The sequence below is a fragment of the Macrobrachium rosenbergii genome, chromosome 42 (assembly GCF_040412425.1).
Source record: "Macrobrachium rosenbergii isolate ZJJX-2024 chromosome 42, ASM4041242v1, whole genome shotgun sequence".
NCBI classification, from domain to species: domain Eukaryota; kingdom Metazoa; phylum Arthropoda; class Malacostraca; order Decapoda; family Palaemonidae; genus Macrobrachium; species Macrobrachium rosenbergii.
The window spans coordinates 8,397,174-8,422,728 of record NC_089782.1 but is presented as its reverse complement, the minus strand read 5'-3'; the positions used below and the strand labels follow the sequence as shown (position 1 = coordinate 8,422,728).

The 25,555-nt window shown below is 41.1% G+C and overlaps 1 protein-coding gene across 5 annotated transcripts in view; it reads left to right on the top strand.

Moving 5' to 3' along the window:
• Positions 1-25,555, top strand: part of LOC136827933 (uncharacterized) — a 231,455-nt gene that overhangs the window by 194,752 nt on the left and 11,148 nt on the right. For 3 of the 5 annotated variants that reach the window (XM_067085395.1, XM_067085398.1, XM_067085397.1), the window contains 2 exons: positions 4,617-4,830; positions 22,781-22,955. In XM_067085395.1, coding sequence (XP_066941496.1) covers positions 4,617-4,830; positions 22,781-22,916 — 350 coding nt within the window. In that variant the 3' untranslated portion in view covers positions 22,917-22,955. The remainder of the gene's footprint in view (positions 1-4,616; positions 4,831-22,780; positions 22,956-25,555) is intronic. The other 2 variants (XM_067085396.1, XM_067085399.1) reach the window with 1 other exon arrangement.

The window sequence follows — 25,555 nt, the reverse complement described above, 5'->3', positions numbered from 1 at the left end:
CATCGAGGGGTTTGGGTTAGTAGCCTTCAAATTTTCCCGGAATTCATGGCTAAAACTCAAAATTCCTCAGTTCATGATGACAGATTCGAGAAGTTCCCATCCCCTCTCTCTAACAGATTTTGTTGGTAATGACTCCGATGAGTTTTATGTTCCATTAGGGCACTGCGTAACTGCCTGAAAAGGACTCGACACCTCAGACAGGGTTGTTGAAGACTTGTTAGTACAGGCCAGATCAAGAAAGAAGTGTCCAAGACTACTGTCTCCTTTTGGCTTCGAGAAGTAATTAAACAAGCGTATTCTTCCTCAAATGCAGAAGCCAATCTGGTGCGTGCAAGAGTATGTGATGTCAGGGGACTGAGACCTTCCATCACGTTGAAAAGAACCTGTTGGTTTCAAGGATGTTGAACGCTGGTACTTAACTACGCCAAATCACCTTCACATCCTTCTATCTGCAGGACATTGCCCATAGGTCCTTGGACACTTTTTCCTTGGGTCCGGTAGTGGCTGCTCAACAAATTGTGTAGCTCATCCAGTGCCCCTAGCGGGACAGCTTGTATCTAACCTATGATTAGTTTTGAAAGTGAGATTGAATGGTTTGACTGGTCTACTCCCTCTCCCTTTCTAATTCCTCCTCTACTGGCGAACAGTGGAGAGAATTTAATCATCATGTGCTGGAACTGATCAGATACAGGTGAGTGATGAGCCCTTTCCATTAGTTTCACTGTTTGTTCATACACAATATAAACTACCATGGAAGGGAGTCCCTTCCTCTCTTTTACAAGGGGAGAGAGGAAATAATGACAAGGATAGTGGCTACCTGTTGTCTCCGACAGTTTAATTCTTTATCTCCATTGAGGCACAATGTAACAGGAGTGCCATTTTGTCTCTTTACCCCTTTCCCACTCTCAAGGTTTGTGGAAGATGACACCTTGGATGATGCTGGAGGGTGGTCTGAGTGTACAAAGAAGGGTCTTTGTCTTTCAGGGTATAACTAGGAGAGCTGTTTACACTTACATGAGGTTGTTTATGATTAATGGGTTTGTATGAAAGACATGTTTTAACTTGTAAAAACATTATTCTTTTACAAATATATAATCAAGAAATTTGATATTATGTATACAGGTTCACACTTCTTTATCCAAGACCCTTGGGGTCAGCTGTGTTTTGGTTTTTGGATTTTTCTTGCTTTGGAACTGAGGATTGCTGCCCCAGTGAGGTCTTGGGCAGCACCCAATAATCAGACATTATTACTGAAGGAAAAATATATGAACACTGACACTAAATGGGATAAATAATGACTACAAACATTATTATAATTTATTTATATACTAATATCTAAATAATGAAAGAGTGGAATAATTAAAATGGTAAATATATTAGTACATTTTTTTCCAAGAAAAATATTCTGTAAAAGCCACACTAAGTGATGTAAAAAAAAAGACTTCAAATATTATTTTAGTTTATAGAATAATATACTGATAAATGAAATAGTGAGATAATCAAGATAATAAATTAATTGAAATACTGTAGTGGGATCATTAGGGCCATAAATACATTAGCATATTTTATTTCCCAAAAAAGCATTCTAATACTAAAAAATATGTGGCTTCAAAAGAACCATAATTAAACATGAATTGTCACAGTAAGTGGGACTGTAAATGGCATTACATTACATTGATCTTGGAGAAGAGGGTTTATAAGTGTCACCAAAGTCGTCATCAGGTTGTGTCGTTATCAATGTTCAGCATTTCTTCAGTGTCAGCTTCTTCTAGCTTATTTACACTTTCGTTTGGCAAACTTTTAGTGTAATTTATGAGGTTTTCCTATTTTTAATTACAGTAGACTTCCTTGTATCCGGTATTTAAAAATCTTGAATCTCTCTCTTTCTCTGTCTCTTCAGACAGAGAGAGAGAGAGAGAGAGAGGGAGAGAGAGTTATTCTTTATATTAAAAATGTTTTAGAATGCCATTCCATGGGCAGCTATTTTAATTTTTCTTTTGAGCTGACAAACAGATTTACCATAGGCCTTAATAGCCAGTCATGCATGTGTGTGTGTGTAGATTAAACTACCTGCGATGCTCTTTGAGACTTGACATGCCATTTGCAAGGGAACCTTGATAAGGGTTTTGAGTGCAGAGTAATTCAAATAGATTTTAGTGGTGCTTTTGATTAATAAATAACAAGGCACTTATTTATACACTTCAGAATCTGGGAGTGGTGGATATGTTTTAGGATTATTTCAAGATTTCTTTACAGGTAGGCAGTAGCGAGTTGCTGTGGATGGGATCTGTAGTGGACCAAGACCTATTGTGTCTGGAGTTCCAAAGGCAGTGTTCTTGGTCCACTGTTATTTTTAGTATATACAAGTGACATGGTTGTTGGCCTGGAAAACAAGATTGTTCAGTATGGCAATGATGCAACACTTGTGGGTGTAGTAAAGTCTCCACTTATGAGAAATGAAGCTTCCCTAGGCCTTAATCGGGATATGGACTGGATCAAGAGAATGGTGTAGTCAGTGGGGTATGAGGCTGAACTCCAGTAAAACGAAAATACTATTGATTACCAGATCTTGTACAGATTTCCCACCCCATCCTTCCCTTCAGATGGATGGAACTTTGCTGAATGAGTCAGAAGCTTTAACTATTCCAGGTGTAACTTTTGACTCACATCTAACTTTTGAGAAACATCTAATGAAAGCTTCAGCAAATGCCGCATGCAAGTTAGGTATTGTTCGTAAGGCCTCACATATTTATAACAGTGGTAAAATCAGTGCAACCTCTTTTAGGTCATTTGTACTTCCTTTACTAGAATACTGTTCTCTGTTGGTTGTCTGCTTCTGCCAGAGATTTAACTCTTTTTAGATAGAGTGGTTCATGGTGGTAGGTTTCTATTTTGTAATAGTAGCAGTTATGACTTGGACCATCGATGGATGGATGGTCTCTTGTTTGTCACTTTTTCATTTCAATAGGGATCTTTCACATTCACAATTGATCCCTGATCCCTTTATCTGCCCAGAGCTAGCAGATTTGCTGAACAGCAGCACCAGTATGCAGTAAATGTGCCTTGCTGTCAAACTTCTCGGTCCCAGAGTTCCTTTCTTTCTTACACCATTGGACTGTGGAACAGTCTCCCAGAGGATGTCGTGCAATTGGAACTTCAGAAGTTCAAGAAGTTCAAGCGAAGATGCAATGCATTAGTACCCTAATACTATTCTCTATGCATTTTAATACATTTTTATTTATTTATTAATTTATTTTTTTCTTATTCAATAAGTGGTATCTCTTCTTTCTGCATTTCCCTTTACTTCTTCTTACTTCTTCCACTAATCACTCAGCGTATGTTAAGAAAAGTGTAATTTCATGCTTGTTCCTTCAAGAAAAGTGTAATTTCATGCTTGTTCCTTCGGGCTCATAGAATTTGTGACCCTCAGTTTTTAGAGAGAGATTACTCACACATGATACATTTAGTCCGTTAGGATATTCAAAGCTAACAAAACCCAAGTGAACTTCAAAAACATTTTAAAACTGCCTTATTCCAAAGAGTGATTAAAACTGCCTTATTCCAAAGAATGATTAAAACTGCCTTATTCCAAAGAATTATTAAAACTGCCTTATTCCAAAAAATTAGTAAAACTGCCTTATTCCAAAGAATTATTAAAACTGCCTTATTCCAAAGAATTAGTAATGCTAAAAAAGAAAAGCAAGATTTATGGTCAAGAGAGCATTAATTTGGTTTTCACCTTTAACAACTTGTTTAAACAGAAGCTCTGCAAGAATTTTGTTAAGAATCTTGAATTAAATTCTGGTGTCTACAGTATTCCCTGTAGAGATTGTGCCTAAGTCTATGTCAGGGAGCTGTAAGTGATTGCTCAGTCAGATTAGTCGAGCATAAAAATGCATGTAGGGCTGGTGCCAGTAACAGTGCTGTACCCAACCACGGCAAGGACCATCAAATTTTGTTTGAAAAGGCAAAGATTATCTGCAAGACGCACAGTACCAATAAAAGAGAAATAATAGGAGCCCTCGTCAGTCAGTTGGATACTTTTCAAGGAAACAAGGCCTTCACCTCCGAAGACATTTTCACAGGCCAGTTAATATGCCTGACAGCCAATCTACAATTATTGTATATATTTTATAGGAAATTGCTCCTTTGCCCAGCAAACAACTCAGTTACTTATACAACAACAAGAAGATGCCTTCAAGAAATGATGATATTCAAGAATGACTCCCAGACTGACAGTTTCCATTTTAATTGCTGTTAAAAATTTTGTATTTTTAATTTTTATTTCTTTTTAAACTCCACAATTATTGCTTAGTAGTGAAGGTCGAAAGCTCCGGTTCTATATTTACTCACTCAAACTTTGTTGTATACAGTGGCTTTATCTTAACCGTGGTGCACATAGTTCTTATGTGGAAGTAGTTAATTTCAGTATTGTCACAGAAAAATTAACTCTTTAAAAGGCACTATATTTGCATATTTAAAGGAAAGTTACGATGAAAGTGATAATTAGACGTGGGTGCTATAAGAATCATTAGTTCTGTCACAGAGATTTATATTTTTACTTGTATCCAGAATTTAATCAATGTATATTTTTAATGGTGTAACTTTTCTTTCAGTGTGCCATGCTGAAGTAAATGCTGTTATGAACAAGAACTGTGGTGATGTATATGGATGCACCATATATGTTGCATTATTCCCTTGCAATGAGTGTGCGAAAATTATCATTCAGGCTGGAATTAAAAAGATAGTCTACTTGAGTGATAAATACAAGGACCTGCCTGAAGTTATTGCTTCCAAGAAAATGCTTGATTTAGTTGGAATCCCATATGTGTAAGTAACATGCTCGGTTTTTTTACTTCTAGAGTAAAAGGAAAAGATAGTAGAATGCTGTTCTCTTGTGGAGGAGGGGAAATTCTCAACTCCCCATAACACATATACTGTATACTTGGATCCTGCTCTGAAAAAGTGATCTTCCCAAGACAGGGAAGAAAGACCAAAGGAATATTTGTAGTTCAAGTGCTGTCCTCTATCCACTGGAAACTAATTTTTAAAATTTGCTTTAGGGATACGAGATTTTATTGATATAAAACTTTTGAAGGGGTAAAGATTTTTCTCTATGTGGCTCCTTCTACAGAGCAGTTAGTAACCTGTATCTTGATAACTAGAGTGGCTCAGGTTGTTATGTGGTTCTGGTCAAAGAACCCATGTAATTGGCTTCATTATGATTTCTGTTTAGGACTAATTGTGATAAACTCAGCTGGTGATGGAGATCTCTCTCTCCTTGCTCAATTGCCTAGGGAGAAGCAGAGGAAGAGAAAGCAGAGACTGCAATAAAGCTTTGCTTGTGCTCGTGAAGAAAAGTCACCAATATTACTTAAACTGTCAAGGGGATGGGTGATGGGACTAGCTGCAGCTATAGTCAACAGAACAGTGTGATGATGAAAGCTAGAATGGTCATTGTCATGGCTTCAGTTACTAGAGAGGACCTAGTTGCAAATCCAGAATTGGAGCCTCTGTATTCATGGTAGTTGGAGTGACTCTTGGTATGCTACAAGCTGTTTGAGTGGTTTGGATGTTGATTCTTGTTGGGTAGAAGTCATGAAGTAGCAAAGCAGCTGGAATGCCTTTAGGTGAGGCTGTGGCTGCTAGAATGGGTATTGTTGAGTTTCTCAGTGTGTGGTGCTGGAAGTCACTGGATTAGCTCTGTTCACCAATGTTGGACTGCTTGCTTCTCTTGATCATTTGGGTTATTCTGGCCCTGAAAACTGAATCCATTCTAATTGTGTCTTTGGCCATCGGAGCAGTTCTAATCATGATTCTGATTGTGGAAGCTGGTGCTGCTCTTGTAATAGCACTGCTTATTGGAGTGGCAATGTACAAAAATTCTGGTCTTGGCTCTGGTTGTAGTACTAGTCCACAAAACTGTTTTGGTTCCAAAGACAGGGGTCTTGTCTGGCCTTTGCTTTGATCAGTGATGGTGCTCTGATCCTTGAAGCTGGAGTGACTGCGGTTGTGGCTCTTGATAATAGAATGGCACTGGTTTTTGCATCCCTGGACTCAAGTTGCAGATCTGGTTTTGGATTGTGGCATCAGTGCAGCCTTGGTCCTGAAACTGGTGTGGTCTTAGGTCCATTAATGTAGCCATGGTTGCAGTTCCTCACATCAGCATGGCCTTGCTCCTGGCATGGGTTTGTTCTTGGGTCACAGGTCTATCTGCTTTTATGGCTGGGGATGTGGCTTTTGGCACTGGTGCAGCCATGTTCCTGTAGCAGGTTTTGCCCTGGGTCACTAACACAGATCCCAACATTTACCCAGTTGTTCCTACACAAATACAAACCCTCAGTCTTTACATATGGATAAATTTCAGTGAAGCTGGAAAGTCCGGCCATTAAACTTTCGCAAGGCGGTTATGGTAACATTTACCTATGGTAGGGGCGGAATTACTGCCCACCCAACTGGTATGCATTCAATCTCTTCAGTTTACTTTTGGCTGCACTCTGGACAAGATGTGCTTTTCTTCTGTCCTGCCTTTCGGCCTTTTTCCTCTTGTTGTATATTTTACGTTTGTAATTTGAAATGTTGATTTGGATATATTGCAACATTTGTGTATTTTGATATTTTAAGACATTTCAATATGTTTTATTCCTGTCTTCAGTGATATATTTGCTGACTTATATTGCGTAGTAGGCTTAGGTGTGGAGTTTTTCTCCCTTTATATCGTTGTTGTTGTTTCTCAAACACCTTCTAGGTGTGTGTTTAATTATTTTCTTTTTTAGACATAATGTTTTGATTCAAACTACACAATTTCTGGGAATGTGGTGATGTTTTAGTCTTTCAGGTGTTGTGCAGATTGAGATGGTCGAGATGTTACGGGTTCGTATTGCAGCTGAGGGTTTCGTGTGAGGATTCGTAAGAGAAGTATGACCTGTCTTCCACCATCTCAGACGCTGGGGGCCTTTGGGAACTCTTTGCTGTTTCTTCACATGTATGTGTACTGTGGTGAGGCTCTCTGGTTGCATTGGAAGCTGAAGAAGAGAATCTATTCGCCAACATCGTCGTCACCTTCATTTTTTGGTGCTCTCCCTTGTCTATGGACTTGGGTGTCTCTCTGAGATCCTGCAACTCAGAGCACCAGCTGCACGGTTTTCTTGGATATGACAAGTTGAAGAGGTAGCCTGTGTCACCGTTACTAGTTCCTAGGTTTTTCTACAGACACTCAGGTAGAGGGAGCAACTGACGCTCATACTGTACGTGACTCGGTAGCTCCTTCCGAGTTCTTTGATTTCTTCAGAAATCTGAGACTTGGAGCATGCTTGTCTCAAACGTTTGGCTTTGGTCGGGGATTCATCTCGAGAAGGAACTGTTTTCTTCGGAACCCCGAGCTGACAATTCTCACCAGATGGTTTAAGATAGAAGCAGCTGTGGAGATTCTAGCAGATGTTCTAGCCAGAGAGTTGATGCACTTTCCTTCGTTGGACGTGAGAGATTCTGGACCTTAGGGGATGTGTTTCAAGCATAGGCTTTGTCGCCTTGACGCTCACACATTTGTGACTTAGTCACCATAGTTCCAGATATCCACGAATGCGACCTGGTTTGATGTTCACCTTCCCATGTTCAAGGATGTTTAGGCAAAGAAATGATGCACTTTCCTCTGATATACATGAGGGATCTTTGCACACTTATGGATGTGTTTCCACCCTGGGCCTGTTGTCGACTTGATGTTCGGACATCTGTGACGTAGTCACCATCCTTTCAGAACTTCTCCCTTTGATCTTCTACGAGATTCCTGTCGATGTTTTTCTAGAGAGTCCTCATCACTTGGCCTGACATGATATCAGGGACGAAGGAACATATGTCTGTATGAGTTCATATGGAAGGGTGTGGAAACGTTTTCTTCCCCAGATTACATACCTGACCATGACGCTACTGGTCAGGTCTGGGGTCTGGAATACCCTGCACCTGTACGTGGTCAAGACTTTTCTACACATATTCGAGTTTCCATGGAAATCATGTTTATGTACGTGACCATGACCCTGATGTCGTGTATACAGTCTTGACTGGCCCGTACACTGCTACCGTGGAAGTTACGAGCCTCCTGTCGTTCTCTTGCTTGTGTCTATCAGGTACTCAGCAGGAACTTCACTCTTTGCGAGGTTCATTTTCTCACTCTTCTGTGATAGTTGACTTCCCATATACGCGGACTCGCCTCTTCAACTCGAGGCCTGATGCACGTCCATTTGCCCTCGTCCGTGGTCGTGACTTTATCGAGTCTTTCCGAGGATATGGCTCTTAACATGTCCGTGGACATAACTCTTCACGATTTCGAGGATGTGACTTGTCAAGGGCGGGGAATGATAGGAGCCCTTCATGTGAGACGAGGTCTTCTGTTTCCTTATGGGGTTTACCTTCACCATAGGAAATGGAGGATTTGAAGATTAGGATTTTCTTTCTTTCTTATGAAGTGGTTATTGATCTCATTCATGAATTCAGTAATATTCATATAATAATTCTGGAGATTAAATCCCCATCTGATCGCTCCTACTACTTTTGAAGCTCTTCTAAGCTCAAGAAAGGATTCGAGAACACCTCTGGATTTTCTTGGCTAAGGACAGATGAAGAAATATCCTCTGTTCCTCAAGAACTTAATGGCATTAGGTTTGGTGGCTTACTTATCCTAGCTAAGTAGTTGAGCCATTAGCCTAGCCTACATGACATAAGAGGAATAAGTTCCTCTCTGGCATTTAAGAAGAACTTGTCTGTGTATAGGATTTTGAATGATGGTTCTGGGCTTCATCAGACCACTTTCACTTCCCTCCACCTGAAGGACCTTGCCCACAGTGTCCTTGGACACTTTCCTTGGGTACAGTGGTGGCTGCTCAACAATTGTGTTGCTCATCCAGTGGGGTGAGGTTTGGTGGCTTACTCAGCCTATCCTACCTAGTTTGAACCTATCTTTATCAAACCTGCTCTTCAATATCCCGGAGCATGTTCTTCAGGCTTCTACAATGAGATGATTTTCCCGTTCTTCAAGAGTTTGGGATTGGGTTAAGTTACGTTGGATACAATTCCCATCTTAGCCTATCCTTGTATATCCTAGTTCTTCTTGTGCCTACAAGCATTAAGATCAGTCTTTAAGCTTTACTTAACATTGCTCAGGAATGGCACCATGGTGGTTTTATAGTCAAGATAAAGGGGGGGTGGTTGTTTTATCATCACAGGACAACTCCTCTTTTGAGTAGCTTACTGAACTTATGTCATCATAGAGGATCTCCTCATAGGACGTCTCCTCTGTTGACAATGTACATTCCATTGACAGTATTAGGACATCTCTGTCAACAGTGCGAAGTCCGTTAACAGTGCACAACTTGACAGTAGAGTACTTAGCACGTATCTACATAGAACATCTTATCTTAGAACTGAAAATTTTTCTAGCCTAACCTATCCTTAAATTATTCAATTATGTGATCCACTCACCTGTTCACGTTGTTCTTTTTACTCTATGCAATCCAGCTTACGACAACAAAAACCACAAACAGACTTACAACCCAACCATTATCGACCTAACCTTCAGAGAGCTCTCTCTACCTTTTCCACCATGCTTTCAACACTCCCGCTCATTGTTTGTTTACATTTTTCTCCCTCCCGCCATTTTAGTGACGTCACTTGGTATGATGTCACAACAATAACATACTCTTTAAACATAAGGAATGCTATGCTATAAAAACATCTTATAAAATTAAACATGTGCTTTCTTTTTATACATTCTGTAATACCCATACACTTCATCAATGCAGAAAATAAAATAATGACTAACTTATAAAACTAACATACAATCACACTTATCTCCTTCTCCCTCCCCTCCAGCCTTTTCTTATCCTAATCCCCTAATCTCCATTATTCTCAATTCTTTACCCTCTACATAATTCCTAATGCTTTCCCAGAAACTCCAGCTTTGGTCAATACATCAGCTGTTTGATGCTTTCCTTTTATCCATCTCACCTCACTTATTTCTCCAGATTCTATTGTTTCTCTTATTGCTGCAATAGGATCCCATCAACCCAGCCATTTAATCTCTTACTACTTACTCCAGTTCAGCTTTTAACCCAGTCATTAGGGTTTTGACTATCAGGACGTTTCCTGACAGTGTTGGAGCCTAATTTTCAGTCCCAGGTCCTGCTATCTCTTCCCACAAATGTTTGAAATACTATCAATCCGCCAGCTTGGTGAATATCCTGGGTGCAATGTTCAGACCTTCTGCATGACCCTGAAGGGTGGGCTTTGTTCCCGAGTCTGAAACCGAGGAACTGAGACCAGCGCAACTGGGGCGTGATAATAAGCGTCTGAAAGATCGATATGGTGACATAACCACGCGGTTTAGAGTCGGACCTGAGCTACCGTATTCATGAATGAAGATCTGCATATTTTATGTAGAGATTTAGACGCTTCTTCTCCAGGATCACTCTTTGCTGATCGGAGTCTTTTTGGGAACAGTGAATAGCCTGCCTTGAAATTTTAGGTGCCTTGCTTTCTTTATTGCTCGTTTGTTGAGCAATTCTTTTATAGTCCTGTAGGATTGATGTGGGTGGCTGGTAAAATCTGTTTGGAGGGGAGGATTCTTGATCAGCTCCACCCCAGTCCCTTGGACACAATGCTGTGTGCCCAAGGGCTGAATGATGGTCCCTGAACCAATACAGGCGACCGCCTACCTGTGTTTTCTCAGTGGGAGGGAGCGGGTTTTGTTCCCTCTACCACGTCCTCTCCCCTTGGGGTGGTGTTAAATTTCCTCTGTAATTACCTTGCCCTTCCTCCCCTTGCCACCCTATTGAGGCCTGAAAAAATCCACGGCCTTCATATTCTGTATGCTGGTGAGGATACATAGGAGGGCGCCGCTGGTTGAACCAAAACATACTGTTGGGGTTGGGACTTAGAGGTAGATGGCTGGGCCACTGCCGAGACCGGGGCGGCTTGAACCATCGCCTGATGAGGCCTCTTATGCCTCCTGAACCTTTTTCCTCCTTCAATTTCTGGGGGCAATTGGGGTCTTTAAAAATGAGTGGGAATTCCCCACCGGCGCGAAACTCTGATTGGCCCGTGTGTCAGACATGAAATGTAACCTCTCCTTCAGGGAAGAGGTTAGGTCCCCAATTGAACTTTTAATGAGCTTGTTAGGCTCTGGCGGATTGTAGCGTCAGCAAAAAATAAATTTTCTACATTCCAGCCTAGCCATAACAAACTCATGCACTCTAACTGGAAGGTCGCCAGGAAAGACTTTTGCCAGGACCTGGAAAAGGGCCCATCCGAACAGTTTAGCCTCAGTAAGACAATCTCTCAGGACCATCTAACTTAGTCCGGTCTCAAACTCCGCCTTTAACAATGATTCCGGCAGCTTGTAGAGTTGCTCGCTAAACTCTGGAACGCGCAAGAGAATTCCAATGCCTTCAGTGAAAGTGGGCGGGCTGTCCAACAAAACTTTCAAAACTTCCTGGGAATACCAGGAAGTAGGGTCTGTTTCCCAATTGAGAAAGGGATTCCCATCAAAACCATGCTCGGGTCGTGGCCAGAGCAATTTTGTCCATTTGGGAAGATCTTCACCTAGGGTGAACATCGTGAAATTGCCCTTGAAAGGGGTCAATTTTGTGTTCACTGCCTGCCACTCCGTGAGATGCGCAGGAGAGCCGACTGGGCTTGGTCTCTAGGGATGATGACAGTTTCCCTAGGTACCTTGTTGACTTCCAGGCCTCTTCGGTAAGCCTCACGAAGCCAGGATAAGGGGAGGGCAAGAGATCGGGAAGAACTCCAACTCCTCCAACCGTCTCGTGCCCAGACCGTCTAAGGTAAGTTTGCCATCATGTTGGATGGCCCGGAGTTTGCATGAAGGGTTTCCGACATCAAACGGCGGGAGGTCCGTCCGCTCTTCTGTTGGGATAAGAGTACTGCTGGTTCGGCTTTAGGTTGGCACAAACCTTCCAGTACATTGTCATAAAAGGCAAACTTTTTCTGAGATCTTCTCAAATCTCGAGTCTAGATCCTTAAAAAGTGAACTGTTTGTACAGTTCAGTGGCCAGAACTTGTGCGTCAAAAGAGGCTGGGAGGAGGGCTTGATTTTGCCGCCCTCTTACTTTGCCCTTGCCGGAGGAGCTCACTTACTCCCGAGGCTACGGTCCTGGGACCTTAGCCTTCAGATTGGGCAATGCCTTCTTAGAAGTCGAGGACTTATAGCCCTTTGGAAGTGTTCCATGAAGACTTCAACTTGGGGATAGCAGAAACGGAGCTCTATCACCCAAAGAGGAAGACTTTTTAAAACCTGAAAAAGATGATACAGATGAAGCAGGGGAGTTAAACAAGAGGGGCCAGCCCAACATCCTCACTCACCTCTCCACTTACCACCTGGTCCTGCTCCATGTATTCATAGGTTCCAAATCGAGATTTAGTGCGGCAACATCCTCCGAGACCTCGGCGTACATAATGTCCACTCTGAGGTGGCTGGGTTTTCACGGATCTGCTGGATAATAGGGGTGGCAAGTTCTTCTGGAACTGCCGCGCCACCCGTGGCGGGGTAAAGCAGGTCCCTCAACCTGGCGTCGAGGACGTAGGGCTTCCCGAATTAGAACATTCCTGCGAACCCAGCCACCCAGGCCGGAGGGATTCCAAGGCAGACTTCTTGGAAGTTTCATCCGCCTGCAAGGAAACCTGTGATTAGTCAGGAATGCAAAGACCCGGAGAATATAAACAACGTGTTTATGAGGAGCATGGACCGGAGGAAAGAAGACTTTCACTTACCGACTTTTCTTGGATGGTTGAGGAGAGAGCGAAGCAAACCTCACAGCCATCGGGGTGCCAAACAACCAGGTCGTCCAGCCGGACCGAATTTAAAAGCGTGGGTCCGGCACACTTTTAATAAGACCGTAATGTTGTTGAAGGGAGGCGGTACACCCCGGCTCCTCAACGAACAGTCTGTAAAGATAACAGTACATGAACCTCACACTCTAAGCAAAATAAAGCCCGGCAAGGCGAAACTCAACTACAACCGAATACTCCGGTGTAGAAGAACTACCAAATTAAACTGGGCCAATAAGCTTTAAATGCATCGAGCGGAAGTTTAAGGATTCATACCCGGAGGACTCCGAATGAAGGAACAAAGTAGGAACCACCCATAAGGGCTGCCAGAAAATTAACGGCGGAGCCCCAGGTGTGGGACCGAATCACGTATATGGTAGAACAAAATAATAATAATAATAATAACAATAAACAAAATTAACGATGATGGTAACCCTCCGGAGACCGGAGGAGTCTGTATGCTAGCGTGACATAGAATCATCTCACACCTATCTCCCGGATTGAAGATTTAATGGGTAAAGGATCAATGTTCATAACATACGGCGGGCCAAACCTAAACCCAAACTTCGTTAGCTCGATGGGGGAGGCGAGAGGTGAGACAGGATCCGAACACGCTTTCGGGCATTTGAACCACCCACCCCACCACAGCGGCTGGGGAATGGGAGGGAGCGAATCCCTCTACCAATAGGAGAAGTCCTGACTCGGAGAAAACGCCATCTAGCGTCACCCGCATGAATAGGGCTGAGGGGGTAGTGGGGAGGAGTAGGCTACCGGAAGGGGAGAGGAGACAAGGAGAACATGACACCCGCTCAACTGCAACCTTCCTTCCCAATGAACTTGGAAGGAAGCCTACTCAGGAGCTGCCCAAAACCCAACATCTGAAAGGCGTAGCCTAATAAAAACAAACCTAGCATAGGTTAGGGAGGAGAGAGGGGTGAAAAGGAGAGGAGTAACCAACAGGGTGAGAGAAATTTTGTGCCGAGAGCCAACTTGGGAACAGTAGGGGATAAGAAGTTTAGCCAAGAGGAACACGTCAAGAACATGATTCCTCCGAAATTGGGGAAGAGGACTATAGGCTCACTCTGACCCTAAAACGGACCCTGAGGAACAGCAACAAAACTCCCTCAACCTGATCTCCCGCACCCAAGGCAAGGGATGGAGCCCACACTACAACCATCATACAAAAACAATAGAATAAAAATAAGATCACAGGAAGTGTTTGCCTACCTCGAGAGTAATTCAAAATATTTTATAAGGTTCATCAGAGGCAAACTACACAACCAAAAACAAAAAACAAATAAAACTAAAAACATTAAACTTAAAATAAGAGCACCATCTTCAAGAATAACATAATAGCCTTTGTGAGACTAAATGAAAAGGAACCAGCGACCTGGTGGGGGGTGGGGATGGAGCAACTCCTAAGAGAGGCCGACAGGCCAAAAAAAACAACAAAAACTAAAGTTGGAGGGGGAGCCATCTTACTTCGGAACCACCAGGAAGGAATTCAAGGGCTAAAATCTAAATATATATAGCGACTGGGAGAAAACTCCGACCGAAAGAACAGAAGGAGTCCCATTTTCCATTTATTTGGCTGATAGGGGGCGCTTCTCTCCATAAGAAGTCCCAATATTTATGAAAATGAGACCAAAACAGCCATAATAGATCAAAAACCCCACAAGAAGATGGTACTTAACTTAGAGATGGAAAAGGTGCTCAAAGTCATCTCCTGAAGAAAAAATAAACCAAAATAGGGACGAGCACACAAATAAAACGTATCACGTGCTAGAAAATGGAAAAGAAGTAGGTGGCGCTGGTGTCGACGTCCTGGCTGTTGAGTGTGGGAGCTGTAACGATCACTGCTCTTTCTTGATAAGGAGAGATCTTTCGAGTATATTTCAGATGTAGTGGTATTTCACTCACCCTTCATTATACCGACGTCTTCTAAAGACGATATTGACTGGGGTAATAACCCCAGCTTTCCTGAAAGCTCTTTTTCTCTGGTATATCTAGCATTGTTATACCTAGAAATTAGTGCTGTAATGGAATTTCACCGGTGACATGTTTACCTTCCTCAGAAATAGATTTTTCCTCTGTCAAAATCCCTTTTTTAATCTCTTACTACTTACTCCGGTACTTGATTTTATTGCAGTCATTAGGGTTTTACTATCAGTTTTCACCAGTGCTTCTAATTTTCTCCCTCCTACTATCTCTTCCCACAAATGTTTGAAATATATCAATCCTTCTATGGCCTCCCCAACACTCAGAGCTTCTGCTTCAATGGTGGACTTTGCTACTCTTCTGGATTTTCTGGATTTCCACCATATAGGACTTCTCCTCTTACCATCTGTCAATGATATCACATAACCTAATTGAGTATGACCATCTTCAATATTCCCGAATGAAGCATCTGCATAGGCTTCCCAATAAATCTTTTCTTCTTCTAACTCACTTATTATCACTTCTCCCATTATGCACTTAGTTTTTCTCACTATCTTAATCAGCTTTCTCATATCTTGAGTCATTCCTTCTTTAAAAGCTTTACTTAATTCACTAACATCACATGATATTTCTGGCACAGTATGTAGCGATACCCAATTCAACTGTCCTACCACTGATCTATATTCTGTTAACTCCTTTTGTCCTAATACTCTATTACCTGTAAATCTTCTGGCTTCTGGTTCTCTTATAGAATTTATATACTGCCACTGATTAAGACAAATTCCATTTTCCTTATGCTCTACTATTACTCCTATATACTTAAAACTTTTACTTTCTTGTTCTCCTACTTGTAATTTCCCTTTCAATTTCCCAATTGTTTCCTTTAAAAATCCTTCAGTTCCTCCATAGCAAAAATCATTTACATGTGTACATAAAATACCATTCAATTTATTGTCTTTCTTCCAAAAGAATATATTAGGTTCTAATCTACTCCTCTCACCTTTAAGCTCCTCCACCAGTTTTACCACCTTACAATACCATGCCTTTGCTGCATCCTTGAGCCCATAAACAGTTTTCTTCAATTTCCATAATCCACTCCAACCATCTTCACTAGGTGGTTTTAAATATACCCACTTGTATTTCATCACCCTGTAGATATGCAGTTTTTACACCTAACGTATAACAATTCCAATCTTTCAGTTTTATTACCAGTCAACCAAAATTTTAAAATTTCGGCATTGCATGTAGGAGCATCTTTTCCCATTCAGCCATTTCTTCTTCAAAACCTCTAGCTACCAATCTTGCTTTATATATCCTTTCCCCACCTTTTACCTTTTCAGTTACTATCCATCTTGTAGATATAGCTTTTTGTCCAATGTCATTTACCTCCTCATATACCTTGTTTTCTCTCCAACTTTGTAGTTCTTTTTCTTTTAGCTTCAATTACATTTCTATTTTCGAATCCTAGCAAAACCTCTTCTTCATCTTCAATTTTTCTACATGACTATAATCTCTTAAACCAACCCATCCCTTGTCACCTGACTGTGAGTCTTCTACATTGTACGAATCAGCCCAAGATTTGCTTGATCTTTTCCTGCAAGGCTCAATATCGTCCACTCTTCTACTTGTCCTGTATTTTTCGTTTATAGCTCTAACTCTATTTCCCTTTCTGAATTTGGGTATCTCTTCTATTAACTCACTTTCTTCTGTTACCTCACTTTCCCCTTCATCTTCTAGTGTTTCCTCTGCCAAATCTCTTTCTATAGTCTTCTATATCAGCATTCCTTCTCCAGCCAATTATCATCTTTCCTTCCTGCTCATCTATATTCCTTCCTTTGATGCAAGGGATTCATCTTTCACAGTGTGTGTTTTGTCTATTTTAAGTATCTTCTCCTTTTCTGGTGATAGTCTTTGAATCCTAGTAACATGTATTCTCGCTACTTCTCTTAGAGAATCCCCATGTTTAACCACTACTGTTTTACCTGATACTCCCACTACCTGAGCAGGTCCTCTCCATTCATTTTCATTTTCTCTCTTATAGAATACCTCGTCTCCCACTACTGCTTCTTCAAATTTATGTTCTCTGACATTTTTGTTTAGAGCAATTCTTATTTTATTACAAGACTCATTTTTGATAAACACTTCTCTGGCCTTATGCATTGCATTCAGTGTATCCCTTACTATGCTTTCTTCCATACCTTTCTCTCTGCTTGCAGGACTTGAACTTTCTTCTCCCATTAAATTAGGCAAGGAAGGATTTTTTCCAAATACTAATTGGTTAGGGGAGAAACCACCATTATTTATTAAGCAGTTCCTGGCACTCACTACCCATCTTAATGCTATGGACCAATCCACTTCCTCATCATCTTTCATCTTTCTTAAGCTTTCTTTGATTATGCCTACTGTCTTTTCACACAATCCATTGCTCCATGGAGATTCTGATGCTGTGGCTAATACTTTAATATTCCATCTTTCTGCCATCCTCCTTACTTTTTCATTTTGAAATTCTCCCCGTTGTCTGATAATATTTTAGAAGGTGCCCCAAATATCGCAAACCACCTGTCAAAAAGAGTCTTTATAATAGTTTCTGGTTTCTTGTCTTTTATCCAAAAAGCCTGACAATACCTTGTTGCCATATCTACCATTACCAAGAACTTTCTTTCTTCTATCTCTCCCACATCCATTGCTACAACTTCATTGAATGTCTTACTCCAAGAAAATCCCACTACTGGTTTAGCTGGGTTTCTTTTATATCTTTTACATACTTCACAACTTGCGATTAAGTCAGTTAGTAACTTTTTATTTCCTCTTTTTCCTTCTCTCCCAAACCATCACTCCACTGTGCTTCTTCTGTTAGCTTCCATATTTTATCTCCACTTCCGTGGCCAAATTATAGATGTAACTTCATCGTTGTACCTTTAATTTCCCTTAGGCTCTTTCCCTTCCACCCTCCAATAATAATTCTTCTTTTACCTTCCTCCTCAAAATTGGTATTCTTAAATGGCCCTGTCTGTCTTCTCTTAACTTTACCTTCATTTCCCTAATATTTCTATTTTAACACAATTCTCTTTTAAATTTATGGTCATCCCCATTTTACTCATGGTTTTCTTACCTATTAACCATGGTACATCACCCTGCAAAATTTCTGTCTTCAAATAAAACTTTTTGTTTTTCAATATCACCAGTATTTCCATTACTCCTTTCGATTTGTATGATGACTCACCGAAATTAAATACTTTATTAGACTCTTTCTTAGTATCATTCATTCTCCTCAATTCTTCCTGATTCAAACCCACAACAATGCGTGCTAGTCACAATTCCCCACACACTGTTGACTTACATCCTGTATCTAAAATTGCATCAACCTCTTCCCAAGATTCTTCTTCTATTTTGCTAACTTTTCCTATATAAACTTTTTCTTCTTCTTGTCCAGTTTCTGATTTCTTCTTATTCTGAAAATTCTGAGGACAATCTCTGGCCCAATGCCATTCCGATTTGCATATAGCACACAGTGTTACTTTCCCTTCTCTATTTAAAGGATTTCTTCCACCTCTACCTCGATTCACCTTTCCCCGTTATCTTTGGTTTTTCCACCCTTTCCCAAAATTCTCACAACCTTCTGATCCTAACCATTCCCCCTCCTCTCTATTCCCTAATCCCTCAAATATTCTTTTCATTATTTGTGACACTGTTTTATATTCCAACTTTTCTCGACCACAAGCTGCTAATACCATTTGTTTTTGATCTTCTGTGAGATTCGATTGTTCTAGTACATGAAAACCTTTTGCTTCCCCTTCAAGCATGCTTTTCCCTAGTGCCCTACTACACTCTGACTGTGCCTTTTCATACCTAATTATAAAATCTCTCATCTTTTCACTAGATTCTCTATCTATTTTAAAATAGTTTTTCATTTTACTGTAATTTTCCATTAACATATCTTTTAGATACACTTCATCTAGTTTGGACAGGATTATCTTTGAACCCTCGCTATCCTTAAGTTCATCTCTATCTATTCCTTCTGTTACTTCTAAAGCTTTCCCTTTTAAGCTCATCCTTATCTCTATCCCCGGATATTTCACTTCTTCTCCACACACCACAAGCCAATCTTCGACTTGTCCTCTCCATCCTTTATAATCGCCCTGTGCCCCGCTAAATCTCGGACAGTCTCTCCTCCATTTCATCTCCCAAAGTTTACCATCAGATCCGTCCATTTTTAACGAACCACGCTCTGCTACCACTTGAAAATTTTTCTAGCCTAACCTATCCTTAAATTATTCAATTATGTGATCCACTCACCTGTTCACGTTGTTCTTTTTACTCTGTGCAATCCAGCTTACGACAACAAAAACCACAAACAGACTTACAACCCAACCATTATCGACCTAACCTTCAGAGAGCTCTCTCTACCTTTTTCCACCATGCTTTCAACACTCCCGCTCATTGTTTGTTTACATTTTTCTCCCTCCTGCCATTTTCGTCCTGTGACGTCACTTGCTATGACGTCACAACAATAACATACTCTTTAAACAGAAGGAATGCTATGCTATAAAAACATCTTATAAAATTAAACATGTGCTTTCTTTTTATACATTCTGTAATACCCATACACTTCATCAATGCAGAAAATAAAATAATGACTAACTTATAAAACTAACATACAATCAAGAACATCCTTTGGGGTTATCCTATCATCTTCTCTGTATACAGTGCTGATGATTGGAGTTGTAGTAGCATGCTCAACACAGATGTCAATCAGGCACATTCCAGGATGAGGGATGTATGTCAGACAAGTTCCGTCACTGGAGTCTGTGCCCATGCACGCATAGAGGAGTTCCAATTCTTTGGCAATGTGAAGTGATTGAGCATGCCTACTTTCCCTTATCGGTTTCTACTATCAGGTTGGTTTTAATACCAATAACTAGTATACAAGAAGAAACTTTTATATAGCTATGCTAAACCACTCACTTCCGGTATTGATGAGATCTTAATGATAAGAACAGTGGAATTGATTGAGAGACTGATCTCTTTCTTTTCTAGTTGCCTTCTTCTCTACCGAGATAGGTAAAAAGATAAGACCTATCAGATGCTGGACCCATAGAGTACACATGACTGAAGTATTCCAGCTGGTGTAACATTTTGTTTTGTACACAAATGTATCTTTCCGTGGCATACCCTTCCTTTCTCTAGCAAAAGGGGAAAGGAATGATATCAGACATGTATTGATAGATACCTTAGTTTTTTGTCTGAGCAGACATATCTATCAACTGATCTGGAGACCGAGTTCTCTAAACTTATTTTCACTCAAGGAAGGGTGTATGGACCCCCTTTCCTTGGTCCTCGTGCTGTTACGTTACTCCTGGGAGATGTAGGCAGTAATTGCTCCTTTTAATCCTCAGTGTGATAACGACGACACCACAATACTAACATGGTCCCCAAAGGTCCTAGTATCCTTACATGTCAGGTCTGCGACAGTACTCGACAGACAGAAGTACTTTAGGTACGATAGCCAACAAAGAATCAAAAGCGAGATGGCACTTTTTCGATGAAGTCAAGGGATAGGACAAGTTGATCCTGACTTCAGGTTCTCGCTCCATCTTGAAAGAAGATTGATCGTACTCTTTCTTCTCTCACTATCCTGTTGTTGGGATCCTTTCTCTAGCTGAAGAACTGATCAACCAAGTGTACCGTGAAACTTCCTATTGGACATCAGTACGTTTTAGGTAAGATCTCTAGAAGCCAAAGTCATCCATATGTCTGTCACATTCAGAAAGGAAGTGTAGTTCGAGTACTGGGATAGAATATATTTGTGAAATTCACATTCATATCCTCTTACCTTGGAGTATTGACCATAGGCAAAGGGATCATTTCTCTGCATAGGGGAAATGACCTTCTGAATGTACCCTGCCATTTCTTGATAGTCTTCAGTACATTTGAGGCAACATCTCTAGGGGCCACAGCCATCCATCGGTCTATGGTAGTCAGGAAGAACCCTTCAATCTGGTACTATGATAGAATGTAATTGTGCAGTTCACATTCTTATCATTTTACCTTGGGTTATTGCCCATGGGTCCTTGGACTCCTTTTCCTTGGATCCTTGGTGGATGCTCAATAAATCATAGTTTTGCAGTTTACCCAGCTCTTAAGGACAGGTTGCATCTTGCCTAAGGTGTGTGGCTACCAGGGGAAGGTGTGGGCAGGACTGGCTTCCTACCTTCCTCCTGTTTTCCATCCTCTTCCACTGGACAGAGGAAGAGTGAATAAGCCGTCATGAGCTGGACTGGTGTGCATGTATGTGAAGGCGATCTGCATGACTGACTATCCAATCTATAACCTAGTTGTTTTTGGATTAATAGATGCATTTCCTACCTTCTCTCTAGCAAAGAGAAGGACTGACTATGGGCAAGCCAGTTGGTTATTCTTAGCTACATAGTCTTCGACATTGTGGGTTTGTCCACACCTTTCGGATGAAGGGTTTTCATACTTTCCTTACATTTGAAGTGCCCAGAAGTCTGGCGGTTGAACATCACACATGTTCAACAGACCAGAGGCATGGTATCCTTTTGCTCTTTCATGATCAGGAAGAGAATACTAGGATGAGCCGAACTACTAGTCAGTTCAGAGAATTACTTGGAATCCTCCCTCCAATAGTAAGTCTCCATATGTAAAGACCGAGGATTTGTATTCGTGTAGGAACAAATGACAAAATTTTTAATTAATTTGTATATTTCCTAACATACAAACCTGAGGTCTTTACATAAAAGGCCCACTCCTTACCTCCCTTCATTCTTTTACCTGGGCCAAAAGGTAAACTGAAGAGATTGAATGCATACCGGTTGGGTGGGTGGTGCTTTTGCCCCTACCGTAGGCAACTGCTACCATAACCGCCTAGCAGAAGTTTAACAGCTGGACTTTCCAGCTTCGCCGAAAGTTATCCATATGTAAAGACCTCAGGTTTGTGTTAGGAAAAATAAAAATTAATAAAAAAATTTGTCATTTTTGGTCAAGGCTTTAGTGCTTGCAAGTGTGGCTGGCTCTGGTCTCAGTTTTGATCGCCAGGATGACTCATATTCATGCCATGTAAGTATTTGGTGTGGTGCTCCTTGTACTTGAAGCGCTGTTCTTGCCCTGAAGAAGTACAGGCAGTCCCCAGCTATCGGCGGGGGTTTTGTTCCTGACGGTGTGACGATAACCAAAAATTGGCGATAATCGTGCCAATCCCCAGTTATCGGCGCCAATAACTGGGGGATAAGTGGGGATTGGTGCATATCGGCGCCGAAAATCCAGTTACAGTATTGTTGTCGCTAGACAAGACCCGTAAAACCAGTTCTTCAATAACCTTGGCTGGCTGCCAGTAACTGGGGACTGCCTGTATTGCTGAATCTAAGTGCTCCCAGGAATACCAAGGGGGATATCTGAGCATTGCAGCAAGTGCAGCTGTAATAAAGACCTTTACTGAGTTGTAGCCATAAATGGGGCATATGAACCTTTTCGCTGCAAGCATGTTTTCGCCCCTAGTGATGAGAGCAGCATCCTGCTAATCGTGTAACTGACTAATTTTCTCCCTGTTGTATTTGTATTTCGATTCTTTGTTATTTTCATTACTGTTATAAAATGGTATGTAGGTAGTTATTCAGATACTGAATTCATTTCACTGTGACACCTCTCAAAGAATGGAGTAAAGTAACACCATTTTTATTATTTGGTATGAAAATCTTTATTACAAACTTTGAACTCTTGGAAAAACTTTACAAAAAAATTAAAATAGACTTGGCAGTATGTAGGAAATGAGAATTTATTATCTACAATAAAAGTTTCAGAGCACCGATTTTTTTATGAACTGAATCTATAATGGTCTTCCATTCACAAATTTTATCACGTTTTCTTTGTTTACTCACACCACGTTTGGTGCTTGACAAAAATGCTTCCTCCTCTGTCATTTCCTCTAATTCATGATCATCTCTCATAAAACCTGAAGTAAAAAAATTATCTAGGTTACATTTTTCAGTAACTACAATATTCACTGCTGTCACTACCAGAACTATCTGATAGTTCAGGTCTACTACTATCTTTGTCCTTTCCGAATAAAAGCCTCTGTACGACTTCATCATCAAGAGAAACATCCTTCCTCTGTAGCATTTTGATGGTTACTGAAGGTCTAGCCCATGTCCTGAGATTATCCTGTAAGTTGGAAATCAAATGTTGCCATTTATCTGTAGAATATAGACAAAAACTCCTTAAAATGATGAGAAAAATGCATTATCTATTATGAGCTGCCTAAAACCAAAAGAAGTATGACTGAGATCAGTCCTGCATCATGGACGAGACTTTTTGATTACTGAAGAGATCAGTCCTGCACAGGGAAAGAATTAACGCTTTCTCCCGAGAGCTGGTGGTTATGAAATTTGCGTTTTTCAAGTACTGTACTGTACAATTACAAGAGAAGCTTTTAGATACAGCATATTCAAACTGGTTGTTATATGCTTCCACTTAACAAGGTGGTAGCTAAACAACTGGAGCAGCACCAACAGGATGGTGCAGGTTGCATAGCACAAGCCCAACTTCCAAGCTGATGCCCCTCTTAAATAAATAAATAAATAAATAATAGTGGCAAAGGAACTATTGTTGATAAGCAAGAGATAGTTTTATTTTTTATACAAATTTAAGTCATATAAAAACCTATTATTGAAACTGGGAGTAATAGGTTGTGATGAAGCAAGTATAAATTGATATCAGTATCAAAATCCTGTTCAGACAAGTGTATGAATTTGTATGGACTTCATCAAATATAGATGTATATTTTATATATTTGCAGATTGTTTTACATTATTTTTCTTAATTGATGATTTTTTTAGTGTACTTTTGGTGTAGGGAGAACCTACTTTCGGTGGCCACTGTGGGCCATCAAAAGGAGTTCCTCTCATGGTCTCCCCAGGGCTCCATAAGAGAGACCAACCAGTCTCAAAGAATTCTTGTATAGTTGGTCTTAGTGAGAATAGTGCTTATTGGCACAGAGTATAAAGGACTCAAGACAAGGGGGCTCTGTCTCTTATCTACAGTGACTGGTGGGGTTTTCCCTTTATCCTTCTCATACAGATGTGGCAACGAATATGTTGGCTATTTTCCTCATATGCCAGGTCTTGTGCAAGACAAGTTTTCACTCCCCTGTACTATGCCTTTTCATTAGGGAAAGTGGGTGGGTTTGAGGAATCACAGTGAATACCAAAAGTTTTTTCTACATCAAAACCTGTTTTTTTATAGTGTAGCTGTTGTTCATCCTCAAAGGAGCTTACAAAAGAAACTGACAGGTGATGAAATGGCTGAGCTCATTAACAAATCCCAACAACCCAGATAAAATTTTGGTCCAAGGTAAGGTCACAGGTTACCAACCATTTTCTTTATTCCAGATACCTATTTAGACCCATTAGGATTTGGCACTATAGAGCAGGCAACAACAACACAAACATCTATATGTATTACAGGCAGTTCCCGGTTAACGGCAGTGGGGTTCCATCCCTGGCTGAGAGATAATAGTGCTGAAAGCCTCACTTAACGGCGCCTTTAACTGGATATTGGCACCATTAACTGGAGATCAGTGCTAAAATCCCCACTTAACAGCGCTGTTAAGTGGAGATTGGCGCCAAAATCCCCACTTGACGGCGCCGTTAACCGGAGATCGATGCCGAAAATCCGGTTAATGACATTGCTAGCCAAGCGCCGAAATGCCGTTATCCGATGCCACTGGTAAGCAGGACTGCCTGTATGTGGTTTTAGGGTGACTTACCTAACTATGTCAGGTATGGCTGCAGGGTTATTGTACCTTCCCTGGCAATATCTCAGCATGATCACTACTTGTGTGACAATAGTGTTTCAGGGATTTTGATCCAAGGCTGATGTGGTGGACCACAATATGTTCCAGGCGAGGTTTCATAAGGTCAGGGGCATTGGTCTGCCCCTAGCATTCAGGAAGACCCTGTCGGACAGGTACTAAGGACAGGAGTGTAGTCACGACAGACCACAATCGCCTCCTTTTTACCTTCGGGACGCTGCCCATAGATCCTCGGACTCTTTTTCCTTGGGTTCTGTGGTGGCTGCTCAACAGTCCATGCAGCTCACCCAGTTCTTGAGGACAGGTGGCATCTCGCAAAGAGGGGGGGCGGTGTGTGTGTGTGGGACTGGCCTCCTACCCTATCTTTTATACCCTTCTAAGGGATGATTAGCAAGTTGTCACATGCTGGACGGCGTGCATGCAGGTGTTCTAGATGACTGAGCATCCTGTCTGTAATCTAGCTTTGTTTGGATTAATAGATGCAACTCCTACCCTCTCTAGCAAGGGGAGAGAGGGACTGACAGTGAACAGACCAGTTGGTTATCTTCAGCTTTATTGTCCCCAACAATATGGGTTCATCCAAGTCTATCTTTGAGTCAGTGACATTACATTCTATTTATTGTGTAGGAACAAATGACAAATTTTTAAGTAATTTGTAGTTTTCCCAACATACAAACCTGAGGTCTTTACATAAATGGCCCACCTATAGTCACCCCTCATTCTGCTTCCTGGGCCAAAAGGTAAGTGAATGCGTACCAACTGGGTGGTGGGGATTCCTCCCCTACCATCGGTAGCCAACTACCAATATCCACCTTGTTTTTAGTTAAATGTCTGGCTCCAGCTTGTGCTGAAAGTAAATCCCCTATGTAAAGACCTCAGGTTTGTATGTTAGAAAAAATACAAATTGCTTAAAAATTTGTCATATTTCTCCAATTAAATCTGGCTTATCAGTCA